Genomic DNA, 14,708 nt, shown 5'->3' on the forward strand with positions numbered 1-14,708 from the left:
AAAACCAAATATGATTAGGTAAGAAAAATAATGAAAGAGTAGCAAAAGAAAAAAATCCATACGATCTTATAAAACATAAGTATGTAATCAGTGGTAGAGTAGCATCCTTATATACAATATTAAGTCTTTAAAGATGAGTCCGGTGTTAAGGGCAGAGAAAAAAATAAAAACACCAGTTAAGCTGGAGAAAAAAATAAAATCTATAGGGGTTGCAAGGCCAAAAGTCCACTCAGCCCCATTTGTATAAGCAAAAAGCGAAACATTCTCTTGCAGTATCACTACAAGAATGGCAATAAAATAAACTGTTACAATATGAAAGCAAATACACTAAACAATTACTCAAAGTCCATCCTCATTACAATTTGTTAAAATATCTCTATTATAAAAAAAAAAATAAGGGAAGGAGATGATACGTAATGTTCTCGGAAGACAATTTGACATCTCGCGAAAGACGCTTTAACGTCACGTGAGACAAGCTTGTAAATGATCGACGCACAGCGCGGCAAGCAGAACACACAGCAAGGCAGCAGAAAGACAGCAGCTGATTCCACCGGATCTCCTCGGTGTGCGTTCAGCCCCCAACCTTGACAACGCAAGCGGCAGAAACGCAAAATGGCTCGAGAGTAGCGCGTCCAGGTGGCGGGGGCATGGGGGGTGAGGGATTGGACTGGGGTGTGCAAGTAAAGCGAGCAGGAGTCAAAGCCCCCTCGTGATAATAAATAAATAACTATAAATCATTAAAAGTACTTTGAAACAGAGAGGTCTTTGATCTCTGTTTAAAATAGTGAGCCCATACAAACCGTGACACTCCAATAGAGAAAAATGCTCCATCACCCATTGTAGACAGCTTTGTCTGCGTTACAGCTAGAGAATCACAGGACACCGACTGAAGAAAGATGGCAGAAGGGAACGCAGTAAGTCAGTCCTGATGATGTATGGATACAGTAGCAGTTAAGCCCCTTGTGTAAGAAGATCCGCTCTTTAATAGGCAAATAGTGTAAAGAAAACAAAACACAGAAGGATTATATGGGAATACTTTTGTGTATTAGTAACTATCCATGCAGTGCTATCTTGGAGATACTGTAGCTTCTAATCGTCTTTTGGGAAACACTGTCATGGATTTGAATTGAAATAATCACTTTGTGAGGGTCTCTGGCTAAACTTTCCTTTATAACATCAGATCTGCAGGAGAAGAGCAAGCAATATGGGGCATTCAGCTTGGCACTTCTATCTAGACCAGGGGTCCTCAATCACGGTCCTGGAGGGCCACAGTGGCTGCAGGTTTTTGTTCCAACCCAGTTGCTTAATAAGAAGCACTTATTGCTCAAGTAACACTTCTGCTTCACTTTAGTTGACTTGCTCGTTAAGATTTTGAACCCTCATTGCTTATTTTAGTCTTAAACAGCTGTATTCTTGGTTTTTAATTGGTTTTTAATAGCTCCTAATTAGCAGTAACATGCAAATGACAAAAAAGACCAGCATTTATCCATTTAGCTTGTTACCATTTACACCTGTATGTATTTATCAGAATAAAGTGAAGGACTGAGAATTACTCATCCATTTTAGCCTTCATATTCTTTGGATGATATCCTTAGAAAAGGGAAGAAAATCTAGGATATGAGAATGACCTGACATAGCAGAGTTAAAGCACAAACCAGCCACAAAATGAAATTATTGGCAAGAATTGCCTTCTAATTAAGCAATTGGGTTAGAACAAAAACCTGCAGCCACTGCGGCCCTCCAGGACTGTGATTGAGGACCCCGATCTAGACAAAGAAATTTCTAAGCTTCTAAAAATATGGATAAGAAACATACAACATGACACCCGAAAATCAGTTAATCATCTTAGTGCCCATCCCAAAGTCTGATTTAACCAGAGCCGTCTTTGAGGCGTGTCTAATTGGAATCCATTGTTATTAAAAAGCAATATATGAATACACACATATATAACACAAATATATATGTATATGTAAAAAAAGTTCCCTTTACAGAGACCAACCAGCAGATAGCTGCAGTAATCCAAGCAGGACGATATAAAAGCATGGATCATCTTCTCAGCATCGGCCTGAGTGTGGGAAATGAATGTACTGTATGAATAAAAAGCACTTCACTGATTACTACTGAGCATTTTTGAGGTTTATCTCTTTACTTGATGATTGCAATTAGTGCATTTGAACTCCTTTCATTTCTTAAATCTACAAATTCAAAAACATTTGGACAATCTTCACTGGGCAAATACTTGGAAAATGCAATTTAATGTAGAATGGTGGGCAACAAGTCTTCAAGATGGGAGACACTGTGCTACAGAGGATTTGGGGGTTTATGTTGACGGAGCTTGTAAAGGGCTGGCGCTTTGTGCAGGTGTTGTCCCTGCCTTGTGTCCAGTGATTGCTGAGATATCATAGTTGCCCTGTGGCCCTAACCAGGATAAGTGGGTTATGAGAGCATTTTCATTATCTAAGCTATGTGCAGAATCAAGGAGAAAGGAAAGTAAAATGTTAATTTATATTCAAGTGTTTAACCTAATTGTTGTTTTGGTTGGACTATGTAATGCACTAGTGACATGCCATGACTGGGGTACTTTGTGAAGTTGTGGTCAACATGCTACAAGGAGGACAAAGCAGCAGTTGAGGATTTGCAGAGGAAAGCAACCAAATCCATCCCAGGATTTAAGAACATGTCCTAGTCTGACAGGCTCTAAGAAGTAAACCTCTTTAGTCTTAATCAGTGGGGGCCGCATGGGGACCTCATCCTGGTCTTCAAAATTCCCAAAGGCATCAGTAAAGCCGATCCAGCTGATTTCTTTCAACTAAATGGTGTATCAGTGGATTAACCAGCGGAAATTAAGACTAAAGTCGGGATACACTTGCTTATACACAGAGTTATGGAAATCAGGAATTGAACTAACAAGTCATGGAGTTGAGGCAGAAACTGCGACGACCTTTAAGAAGGACGTGGATGAAATTTCTGGACAGCTTGACTATTCGCTAAGCAAATGAGTGACAAATTGAGTGAATGATCTCTCCTTGTTTGTCAATTTTTTCCTTTTCTTACTTTAGTACTGGGGTGTTGTGGCGTGTCAGCCATTATGAATGTAGTGAGAAGTCAAGCAGAATGACCCCTTTTATTGGCTAACTAAAAAGATTACAATATGCAGGCTTTTAAGGCTACTCAGGCCCTTTCTTCAGGTGAGATGTAATCAATCTTTTCTTACTTAAAAACTGAGCATTGGTGGAATGTCTGTGAGTATATTTTTTTTTCTTGACAGTTTAATTAGTAAAAAGCATTGAACACTTGAAGCAGCAAACAGAAGATGCCTGTTTTGTTTTTGTTTTTTATTTACTTCTTTATTAAAACTTTTACTAAAAGGCACCTGACTTGTGTATACAGTAAAGGCCAAGATGAATTGATTCGACTTTTTATAAGGTAGATATTTTTGATAAGGGAGAGGTGTTTTGAGTTAAGGTAGTTGTAATGACTAATGATGTATTGGCGGAGAGTGGCAGCGTGTCACATGTTGATGGGCGCATTTCACTGGACTGTGTACACGTGACAATTTATAAAAATATTACCAGGATCTAAGAATTCACCATGCGGCATGAATGGAATGTAACATTGAATAGCTGCGGCTCATTGATTTCATTGAAAAATAACTGAAAATGGTCTGACATCTGTACAGTCTGAATAAAGTGAGGGGATTTCAATTCTGGAGATGCAAGTGGTAGTTAAGTAAACCGAAAAAGGAGCCCGGAGGGAGCAGCAGTTACACGAAGGTTCAACGTGATTTACTTTCATGGTCCATAATGAGCTGTGCCCATGCCCCGTAGTTAGTCCACTATACAGTATAAGCGGAATTGAAAATAGATTGTTAAAAATGTACATTACAGTACGACAATATGACATTGAAGAGTCTTCATGTGAAGCTTCTCTTGTGTTGCCTCTTGTATGGCCTCATTTTGGTGTGGTCAGGCCAGGTTACCAGCAAAGGAATCTGAAAGCAGCCAAATTCTCCTTTGATGGCAACCAGGCACGTTTCTTTGTGTGTCTGAAATTCTTTGCGACATTGTTGTGAGGAGGCGAGACTTTTATTTGTTTACATCAGTACACAAAAACAATGCTACTTACAAAGAGCACAAGTTTCTCCGCTGTACAGCCCAAGTCTTAAATTGTACCCCAGGTTATATAAATCGTGTGCCTTTGCATAAGAAGACTGGAAAATTTTATTGGATCTGCTCCTTAATAGGCAACCAGTGTAAAAAAAAAAAAAAAAAAATGCCAGGGTTACATGGGAAACACTCAACCAGTGGCAAGCGTAGATGTAACACTGGGCACTGCGCTTTTATGTCCTGCTGTTAATCTTTTTTTTTTTTTTTTTATTGCCTGGCACATTGATGTAGGAAATTTTTTATTATTTTTTTTATTTTTCTTTTATTGGTCTCGGTTTACCTCATCATCTTCTCAACCTATGGAAGAAAAAAAAAATAATTCTGCAGCCGTGCCATCTCTGCAACTAAATCCAAGGACCCACAGCTAAAAGATATGCCACCTTCATCTTGCTGATCATCTACATCAACCCATTCATTGACTCCACTAATTTCATGGCTTGTCTTTTGCCTCGTGTTTTATTTAATTATTTATTTATTTTGCATTAATTATTGTTTTTCTTTACCATGCTTTTAATGATCTGATAGCTAGAGAGGCTTCTGGTTTTGTTAACACCTTATTATTTTGTTTATACACAGTTAGCTGCTGAGGAAGACAAGTTAAGGATAGAAGAGGAGGCTTATTACGCTGCTCAGCGCGAAGCAGCAAGGGCAGCCAAACACAAACAGCTCCTGGAGGTGAGGGGATTCAGTGTGCCCCATTCTGTGCCACCATCTTAATGTTATTTTCAGTCTTGTGCCTTCCAGACAGGTCAGAGTCTTTGTGCTAATGCTTTGCACCTTTTATATCTTGTGCACTTTAAGAAGAGGCTTCAAGCCCCGCTCCACTTAATGAAAAGAGAAGTAGATGTCAGATGTTCAAGATATTCTCTCATGCTTCTTCCTGCTGATCCTTTAGCGTTTTTTGGTTTTTTTTTTCTTTCCATTTCAAACTGCAGTGTTTTTCTTTTTCCTTTGTTTGTAATTCATGATCTCATTGCCACTTCATGAAACTAATTCAGATGTGCCAGTATGTGGCCAGGTTTGTATCATGACATTAACCCGTTCATGCTTGCAGGTGCCAGGTGAGATGACTTCTGCAGAAATGATTCCAAATGCTTTCCTGGTTTTTATGTCATTTTTTGTGGTTCCCTTAACTTTGGGGGAATTATCAAAAGCTTAAAGAATTGTTTTGCTCTGTTGATGCCATTTACTTGTGTTAGGAGGTTTGGGAACACTTCAGCTTAAATGATATTCCTTGGTAATCATGCTAGGCCTGCGTAGAAATTTTTTGTCCAAATTAGCACATTTTGGTGGAGCAGACAGTTTGACACAAACCATATGTCCTGTTTGACACTTCACCTTTTTAATCCTGTGTTACAGATTTTCACTTTAAAGAAATACTCTACTCAAAGATGATATATTTATGTCTTTTTACATGCTGCACTGACCATGTAGTTTGTTGTGGTTGCCTTGCCAAATAAAATCTTTAATCATGTTTTCAACAAAAAAGGAAATAAAGTTTCTGATAGGGTAAGTGTCCTATGGTGACCATCATTGGCCAACAGCAAACAATACGAAAATGGAAAAAATTCTCATGTTACTCGTGCCTCATAATCCACATGTCAAGTCAACCAGTTTGCATGCTCACAATGATCCCAAACACATTATGTTGAGGCGAGGGACTGACCCGAGTCTAAAAGGAAATGTTGGCGCGCCAACCGGGTCATCCCATTTAATCACTTGAGTTTTCAAATCAAAGCAAGTGCACGTTGGCACAGAAAAAAGGATCAAAACTAAACATCAAAATGTACAGTAGCTGTCTAGTCGGCTCTCTTGAGCAGGTTAACTTTTGCTGGAGCCTCCGTCCTGCGCTTTGCTCAGTCCACAAACGCACACCTCCTACCGGGGGTCTTTATAGGGGTCTAACCAGGAGGGACAGAGTCAATTGTTCTCACTTAGTGTCTTCTCGGCACCGTTCAGGAAAAAGGGAGATGATTTGTGACAGAGCCCCCCCCCCCCCTTCCTCACCCCCGGGTGGGTTCACATACCTCAGCTGAGCCTGAAAGGTGACATCCTGTGATGCACATGAGTGACAACATGTATTTTTAGTAAAAGATTGTTAAACTAGTGAAACACGCAGAGCCACAGTCCTAAAATAAAAGGCAAATAAGAGCCAAGTTAAAGAGAAGTTGATAGATCATATGTTTTGTAAATTGTTACAACAAAAAGCTAGATTTGATAATCTTCTCGGTTTTTGCCGTGCATTTCAGACCTTGGGGTGTTTTTCCATTCTGTATTCTGGTCTTTGTTCTACATGCCAATGAGCCATCACGTTTATCTAATGCCTAATTGCTCTCTGTTCAGGATTACTACATGCTTAATAGTGTGTTTCAGGGTCTTCACTGCTTATTCCTTTTCATTCTGTGTCACTTGAGGGCTGCCTGTTATATACTTGATGGTCAGCAGATGTTGCTGCTTTTCTTTTGGTTTATTTTTATTGTGAATTTCCCATTGGGATTAATAAAGTATCTATCTATCTATCTATCTATCTATCTATCTATCTATCTATCTATCTATCTATCTATCTATCTATCTATCTATTATATAGTGCCTTTCACATCTATCTATCTATCTATCTATCTCTATCTATCTATCTATCTATTATATAGTGCCTTTCACAGCTATCTATCTATCTATCTATCTATCTATTATATAGTGCCTTTCACATCTATCTATCTATCTATCTATCTCTATCTATCTATCTATCTATTATATAGTGCCTTTCACAGCTATCTATCTATCTATCTATCTATCTATCTATCTATCTATCTATCTATCTATCTATCTATCTGATCCTGCCAACTACACTAAAATTTCTGTTCATCAATCTATCATACAGTGCCTTTCCTATCTATCTATCTATCTATCTATCTATCTATCTATCTATCTATCTATCTATCTATCTATCTATCTATCTATCTATCTATTATATAGTGCCTTTCACATCTATCTATCTATCTATCTATCTATCTATTATATAGTGCCTTTCACATCTATCTATCTATCTATCTATCTATCTATCTATCTATCTATCTATCTATCTATTATATAGTGCCTTTCACATCTATCTATCTATCTATCTATCTCTATCTATCTATCTATCTATTATATAGTGCCTTTCACAGCTATCTATCTATCTATCTATCTATCTATCTATCTATCTATTATATAGTGCCTTTCACATCTATCTATCTATCTATCTATCTCTATCTATCTATCTATCTATTATATAGTGCCTTTCACAGCTATCTATCTATCTATCTATCTATCTATCTGATCCTGCCAACTACACTAAAATTTCTGTTCATCAATCTATCATACAGTGCCTTTCCTATCTATCTATCTATCTATCTATCTATCTATCTATCTATCTATCTATCTATCTATCTATCTATCTATCTATCTATCTATCTATCTATCTATCTATCTATCTATCTATTATATAGTGCCTTTCACATCTATCTATCTATCTATCTATCTATCTATCTATCTATCTATTATATAGTGCCTTTCACATCTATCTATCTATCTATCTATCTATCTATCTATCTATCTATCTATCTATTATATAGTGCCTTTCATAGCTATCTATCTATCTATCATATAGTGCCTTTCATATCTATCTATCTATCTGTCTATCTATCTATCTATCTATCTATCTATCTATCTATCTATCTATCTGATCCTGCCAACTACACTAAAATTTCTGTTCATCAATCTATCATACAGTGCCTTTCCTATCTATCTATCTATCTAATCTATCTAATCTAATCTATCTAATCTATCTAATCTATCTATCTATCTAATCTATCTATGCGAGACTCCCAGCAGGTGTCGCTGCTGTTCTTTCTTCTTATTGTGGTGTTCCTCATTACGTTAAATGACTTCTGTGATTGGCTTGATGCCCAGCTGGTGTCACTGCTGTTCTTTTTCTTCCTGCCAAGTCACTTGGTTGTCCACTCATTTTCCCATAGTAAACCCACTACCACTGCTAACTTTGCCAAGGTTGCCACTAACTAAAATTTTTTGAATATTGGATCATGAACTTTTGAGATAAGATCAAGGTTCTAGGCCAGGGGTGGGCGATGTCAGTCCTGGAGAGCCGCGGTGGCTGCAGGTTTTTGTTCCAGCCCAGTTTCTTAATGAGAAGTGACACTTTGATGCTTCATTTTAGTGGTCTCTCTTGTTAAGGTTACCCACCCTTAATTGCTTATTTCAATCTTAAACTGCTGCATTCACTGTTTTAACAGCTCCTTATTAGCAATAAGATGTAAAAGACAAAGCAGCCAGCAGTTCTCCATCTCGCTTTTTTCCAATTACATCTGTGTGTGTTCACCATGCATTGTTTGATTTAATAAAACTCTTAATAGAAAAATGTGACAGCCTGAAAATTATCTGTTTTAGGTTTCAAATCATTTTGGAAAGGAAAAAATCTACGATATATGAGCCTTACATTGCACAGACTAACAAGCCATAAAATTAAATAAGGTCTGAGATTGGCAAGGATTGGTTTCTAATTAAGCAATTGGGTTGGAATGAAAACCTGTAGCCACTGTGGCTCTCCAGGACTGGCATTGCCCACCCCTGTTCTAACTCTCCAGGACTGGCATTGCCCACCCCTGTTCTAACTCTCCAGGACTGGCATTGCCCACCCCTGTTCTAACTCTCCAGGACTGGCATTGCCCACCCCTGTTCTAACTCTCCAGGACTGGCATTGCCCAGCCCTGTTCTAGGCTAAGCATTTCACAAATTATCTTGGGACAGGCAGACAGACCTTAGCATTTTATTATATATGTTAAGTCACACTCTTGCTAAGTAAAATTGAATTCGCTTAAAGGAGGGCAAGCATTTGAACTAAAGAAAAGCGAGTAAAAACATCATCAGATGGAGACTGTCCAAGATGTCTCAACATCTAGAAGGACGTTTCACCCATGCAGTTTCACAGCCTGATTTGCTTAAGATGTGTGGAGCAACAGGAGAGTCCTCCATTCAAATGCTTGTTTGCCTTTGAGGGTGTTTTCTGGAGGTGACTTATTTAAGAATAGTTTAGTCAGAATACTTTGTTTGTTTTTGAGATGTGGGGAGTATAACATTTAAATGACATGTAGATTATGTGACAGGAGTAATGTGAGATGATTTCATGGCAGTTTTTATATTGTTTGCTGCCATTGGTCTCTATTGGGTCCCATTCTGTAAGAAACTTTATGTCCATTCTGCACACAATCACAAGATGACATTTTTTTTTCTCCACCATTACTGAAGGTAAACGACACATAAAAATTATCACTTTTGAGTGGCATATACCTTTATGGGCAGATATAAGGTAAATAAATGTTGTAGCCACTGGGGGGCGCCCCCATGTCCAAAACCACAGATACACCAATAACCAACACAATTCCAGGTTCAAATAAACCATTTTTATTTGACAAAGACACCTTTTCTACAGAACAGAGGCGAAAATACACCATCCACAATTCTCTGTCCTCTTCCAAAAGAGTTGTGGCCCACTGTATCCTGACTGTGACTCAAGTGTGGCATCAGGCTTCCTTTTAAATTTGACCCAGGGACTGCTTCCGGTCTCCTGTCCAAGTTCTCTGAAGCACTTCTGGATTGTATGAAAACCAGAATAGTCCCCAAACCAGCACCATCCGACAGTCCTGAAAAACCCCTGACAGGGCAGTGTCTCCTGTCTCCAACTCCCATGCCACCCTGTGGCTATCCTGATCAGGTTTAGTTCAGAGGAACACTGCCACCTGTCATACGGTCAATCTGTTTGCCTCATCCTTCTATTATGGCCTCCCTGTCGTTCCTTCCTGGCACATACAGTGTTTTATAATAGTGAGAAAAAACATGTTCTGTTTCCCAGCCTTTATACTGTTGCAAGGCCATTTATGCAAAATGGTGCCACCATACTACACAAGATCTGATTGTCACTATTCAGTAAGGTCCTATTGAATCCAAGAGTTCTGTGAATGGGAGCTTCAGATTTTGTTGTACAGCCTACTGGTAAACACAGTTTCAGAGTGTGTGCATTTGCTACAGGGGGTCCTCGGGTTACGACACAGTTCCGTTCCTTCAACAGTGATGTAACCTGAGTTTAAGTCGAAATACACCCTAGCCTAAGTCACTTACCTATCCTAATACATTTGCAAAATCATAATCTAGAACATAAAAACACAACTAAGCCACAGAAAAAGGCATAAATAATACTGTATTGTAATAACAGAAAAAATGAGTGTAGCTGATCTCTTTACAATGTCTAATTTCACTCCGTTATGATGGCTTTCCTCTTCTTCGAAGCACTGCCATTTGAAGACAGGAGCCATGATAAGGGCCAAAAAATTTGCCAAACAAAGCAACACAAACGGAACACTTCTTCCACGCGCAACCAAACTACTGTAGTTTGCCAGCTCCCTCACTCATACGCCGCGTTACTGCGTATTCTTCTGCTGCACGCAACCAAACTAGTTCGTCCATGTAGTCTGTAAGTATGACACTAACGGCGTAAGCCGAAACACTCAAGTCTCAATTTTTTATTTTTATTTTTTTTTAAGTTTTTATGTGAGCGAATGTTGTAAACTCGAAACGTTGTATGTCGAGACATTGTACCTGAGGACCCCCTGTATTTACTTTGTTTGGGGAAAAGACGAGTGGTGCTGTGCTACACAGAACAAAGAGGCAGAGCTGTGAGGTGGGATTTTCTAATAACTTTCTAGTTTTTGTAGCTGTTGTACTTGATGTCATGGTGAACCCTCAAGACCATACTGCTCTTAAATAAAATCTCCCTTGAGCAAAATTAAACTAAATAAATAAATACCTTCAACTTTTTGTGAAAGGATTAATTGCCTTTAAACTTTCTCAAACTTTTTGCACATTTTTAACATTAATTATTGATTTGATTTTTTTTCAGGATTGTACTATTAGCCACTTTTTATATGTGTGTTTTTGTCTTATTTTGGGTTTTTTTATTTTGATTTGCCAAGTTGATATTTTTCATGTTTACTGCCCTGCATGTTCTCATTTTTGAGTCTCATCACACGACTTCAGTTGTCATTGCAGATGACATCACAGGATGTGATGGTACAATTGAGGCAGCGATCGCTCACCGAGCCGTCCCTCGTTTCAGTTCTTTTCGTTAGGCGGCTTTATTGGTAGAGTTGTGCAGTTTGGTAACAGCTTGAGTGTCCTGTCAGTTTCTGGTTGCCTGGTTTTGATTGATCTCATCCTTTGTGTGTCACAATAATCCTTGGAACACATTCACGTGTCCTTAACAGTAATAACCTGGCCCTTATTCTGTTGCCATCTTAACTTTTGTGGGTGATTTTCTGTCTCTCTTGAGTCATTTTGGCATCTGAAAATCGTTTCCATTTCAGGGTATTGTTTCTGCCTGCAGCAGACTGGTATCTTGGAGCTTTACTGATGGCTTTAGACTCCCATTTCCAGCGCAGCCCAAACTCTGAGGTCTTCAGGTTAACTTGTTCGAAACGTGCAGTGTTCTTGAATATAATGAGAATTAAAGACTGAGATTAATATTGTGCCAGGGAAACAAGTTTGTTAAAATAGTCCTGCAGCCGGGTTACATATGTTAATAGAGCTTGACTGTGGACTGGCAAATCACTGCTTTTTTTACAGCATGGTTGGTTCCTGCCTTGCACCCAGTGCCACCAGAACAGGCAGTACACCCCGGCCCACCCTTAGGGCCCCCTCAGTGGAACAGAGAATGATATTTACATAGCAGTGTGTATATAGCTAATACATATGTATTGTATACAGTATATCTTCATTTGTTGCTCTTTCCATACTCCAGCAGTATATTTATCACTATAGAATATATGACTCTAATAAAATAGTAAGAATTACACTGTCTGACTTGAAATGTTAGTTAATTTAATCATTTACAGCCAACGGCACGTCCCACATTGGTGAAGTTATTGCTTTTAATAACACAACCATTGAAGCAAGAGAATGGGGCAAAGCTGCTTCAGCCTTCCCTTCTGCTTTATGTAAAATCAAAGCCATGATGAACTTAGAACAGGGGTGTCAAACTCCGGTCCTGGTGGGCCACAATGGCTGCAGGTTTTCATACTAACCATCTTCTTAATTAGTGAGCTGTTTTTGCTGGTAATTGACTCGTTTTAATTGACATGACTCGGACCCCTTAGTTGTTTGTTTTTCCTTAATGAGCAGCCAAACAATAATGAGATGCAAAACAAGCCGCCACACGACCAGCTAATCTGAAAATAAAGAAAGGTGAACGTCTTGGTCATGTTGGTCTGCTCAGGTCACCAGAACATCTTAGAAAAAACAGAAAATCAACGGTCTTCTGTGGCAGAATGAGAGCAGCAACAAGTCCTGATATTCAGTAACGGTTTTAATTAACAGAAAGAATTGGCTTCTCATTAAGAAACTGGTTGGAGTGAAATTGGCTGGAGTTTGACATTCCAATGTGGTTCCTCATCTGTCAGCTCGTTTTACATTTCATTTCTGTTTGGCTGCCATTTAATGAAGAAACGACTCAACTGAGAGGACTGAATCCTTAAAAACAAGGCTATTAAAATGAAGGGAAAAGGAGTTAATAAGCAGTGAAAACTGATTAGGGAAAGGGTTAGAATGAAAACTGCAGGCACTGGGACCAGCGTTGGACACCCCTGACTTAAAATGTGAAAACTCCAGGAGGTGGTCAGACACATAAGCAAGAAACCCCCTTAAGGCCGAGTATTGTGCTTTAATTGTTATTCTATATAAGCACATAGGTGTCTGGCACTAAGAGCGCTCATTTTGTAAATATCTTATTTTTCTGTGCTCAGTATTCTTTATTTCTTTTTTTTTTTTCATTTTGAAACAGCAAAGGTTCCATAGAATGAAACAAAGAGCACATGCTGGTCCAAGTGGAGATCACCTGAAAGGGTAAGCTATGTTTTGAGCAAATTGTTTATTTTAGGCACTTTATTTTACATGTTTCTTTTAATGCTTTCATGGAAATGTAGTAATAGATAGTTCTTTTGGCTGAAGAGGGAAATAAAACTTTTAGACAATCTTAAAAATGTAGAAATATTGTAACGGAAACATCCTTCCTCAAACACAAACCAGAATTACCAAAAAGAAAAACCGTCAGACTTGGCTAAAGATAAGAGAACAGTCGCAGTGAGGCATTATAAAGGCGTTTGAAGGAGCCCCAGTTGCTTTTCTTGAATAATTGATGGCTAAGAGACCTCCATGCTAGTGTGTCACAGAAATGACAGGCAGCACAGTTCAAAATAGGTTAGGGACGCTACCTACGACCGAGGGACCAAAATCAGCATTGGGTGAAAAAAATGACCTCGGAGTGAGAACAGCAGTCTGGATTCAGGTGAGAATTTATAGGTAAAGCACCAGTACGCCTGTTTACACCTGCATCAACATGCATCTTGATTGGATTTGACTTCACCTCCTTAAAAAAAGCAGGTTTAAATATGCTGTGAGGATTCACACAGACCACAAACGCAGTTGAACAGAAACAGTCAACGATCACATTAAACATGAGTGGAAATACAAGTGTGCCTTATCTGACAGGATTGTTGCACGTGCACAGAAAACGCACAAGGGTGGCTGGCTGTGACACCTGTGCGGCTTTAAAATGTGAGCACATCTGCTTCACAAGTCTGTCATGTCTTTGGCATCCTGCTAAAACACTAAAGTTCTCTATGGCAGTGCTGTAGGGCACCATCTTTTCACATTTTCATGTTTAGTCATTGTGAGCTGCTTGCTTCTGTTGTAACTACTGGTTAGTAGCCACACTGATAAACATGAGAGGACACTGAAGTGTCGAGTGTATTAATGTCAGGCGTTAATGTAGTCCTGCTATACAATAGATCTATGAAACACACTTTAAAGGGGTCTTCAGCAAAACTTGTAGGCAAGTTTGTGACATTTTAAGTATTGATTCAGCAGGCTGCTTTGAAAAGGTCCAATGAACTGTGGGCCTTGAGTTTGACACTCTTGTTCTAAATAACTTCAGTATTAGTCACATGCTTGTACCAAAGTGTATTTCTGCAGCAATGATAAAGCTCCACATTTCAGTCGAGAACAATTATCCTGTTTGGTAGTAAATAGGCTTTCCACTAGATATTAGTTTGGCTATTAAAACTACATAACACTCTCAAGCCCACTTGGTTCACTTTGGGGGATGGCCGCACCCTATCCTGGCAGCACTTCATTGCAGGCCTCACTCACGCATATACACTTGAAATACGGGCCAGTTTGAAATCCTCAGTAAAGCTGACATGCATGTGTTTAATACGCTGGCTGCTGGACTATTCATTACCAGGGGGTATCCTTCAATAAGGGTGCGCACAAAAAGGTGAGCTTCAAAAGGGCGACCTCAATTGAGTGCGGCGAATAAAGGCGTTCGTAAATAATTTAGTTCAAATGGCTCTGGAATATGTGAAGAGCAACAAAGGTGCAGATCTACTCGTAGTCGAAGGCTACACATTCAGAAAGGAGAAAACTACCAACAGGAAACAC

At 39.0% G+C, this 14,708-nt stretch overlaps 1 protein-coding gene across 2 annotated transcripts in view; it reads left to right on the forward strand.

Moving 5' to 3' along the window:
* ap1ar (adaptor related protein complex 1 associated regulatory protein) overlaps positions 1-14,708 on the forward strand; it is a 38,800-nt gene that overhangs the window by 14,230 nt on the left and 9,862 nt on the right. Inside the window, exons 6-7 of one of the 2 annotated variants that reach the window (XM_028805094.2) lie at positions 4,743-4,841; positions 13,051-13,112. In XM_028805094.2, coding sequence (XP_028660927.1) covers positions 4,743-4,841; positions 13,051-13,112 — 161 coding nt within the window. The remainder of the gene's footprint in view (positions 1-4,742; positions 4,842-13,050; positions 13,113-14,708) is intronic. The other variant, XM_051929837.1, reaches the window with a different exon arrangement.

Source organism: Erpetoichthys calabaricus, chromosome 7, assembly GCF_900747795.2.
Source record: "Erpetoichthys calabaricus chromosome 7, fErpCal1.3, whole genome shotgun sequence".
NCBI classification, from domain to species: Eukaryota; Metazoa; Chordata; class Cladistia; order Polypteriformes; family Polypteridae; genus Erpetoichthys; species Erpetoichthys calabaricus.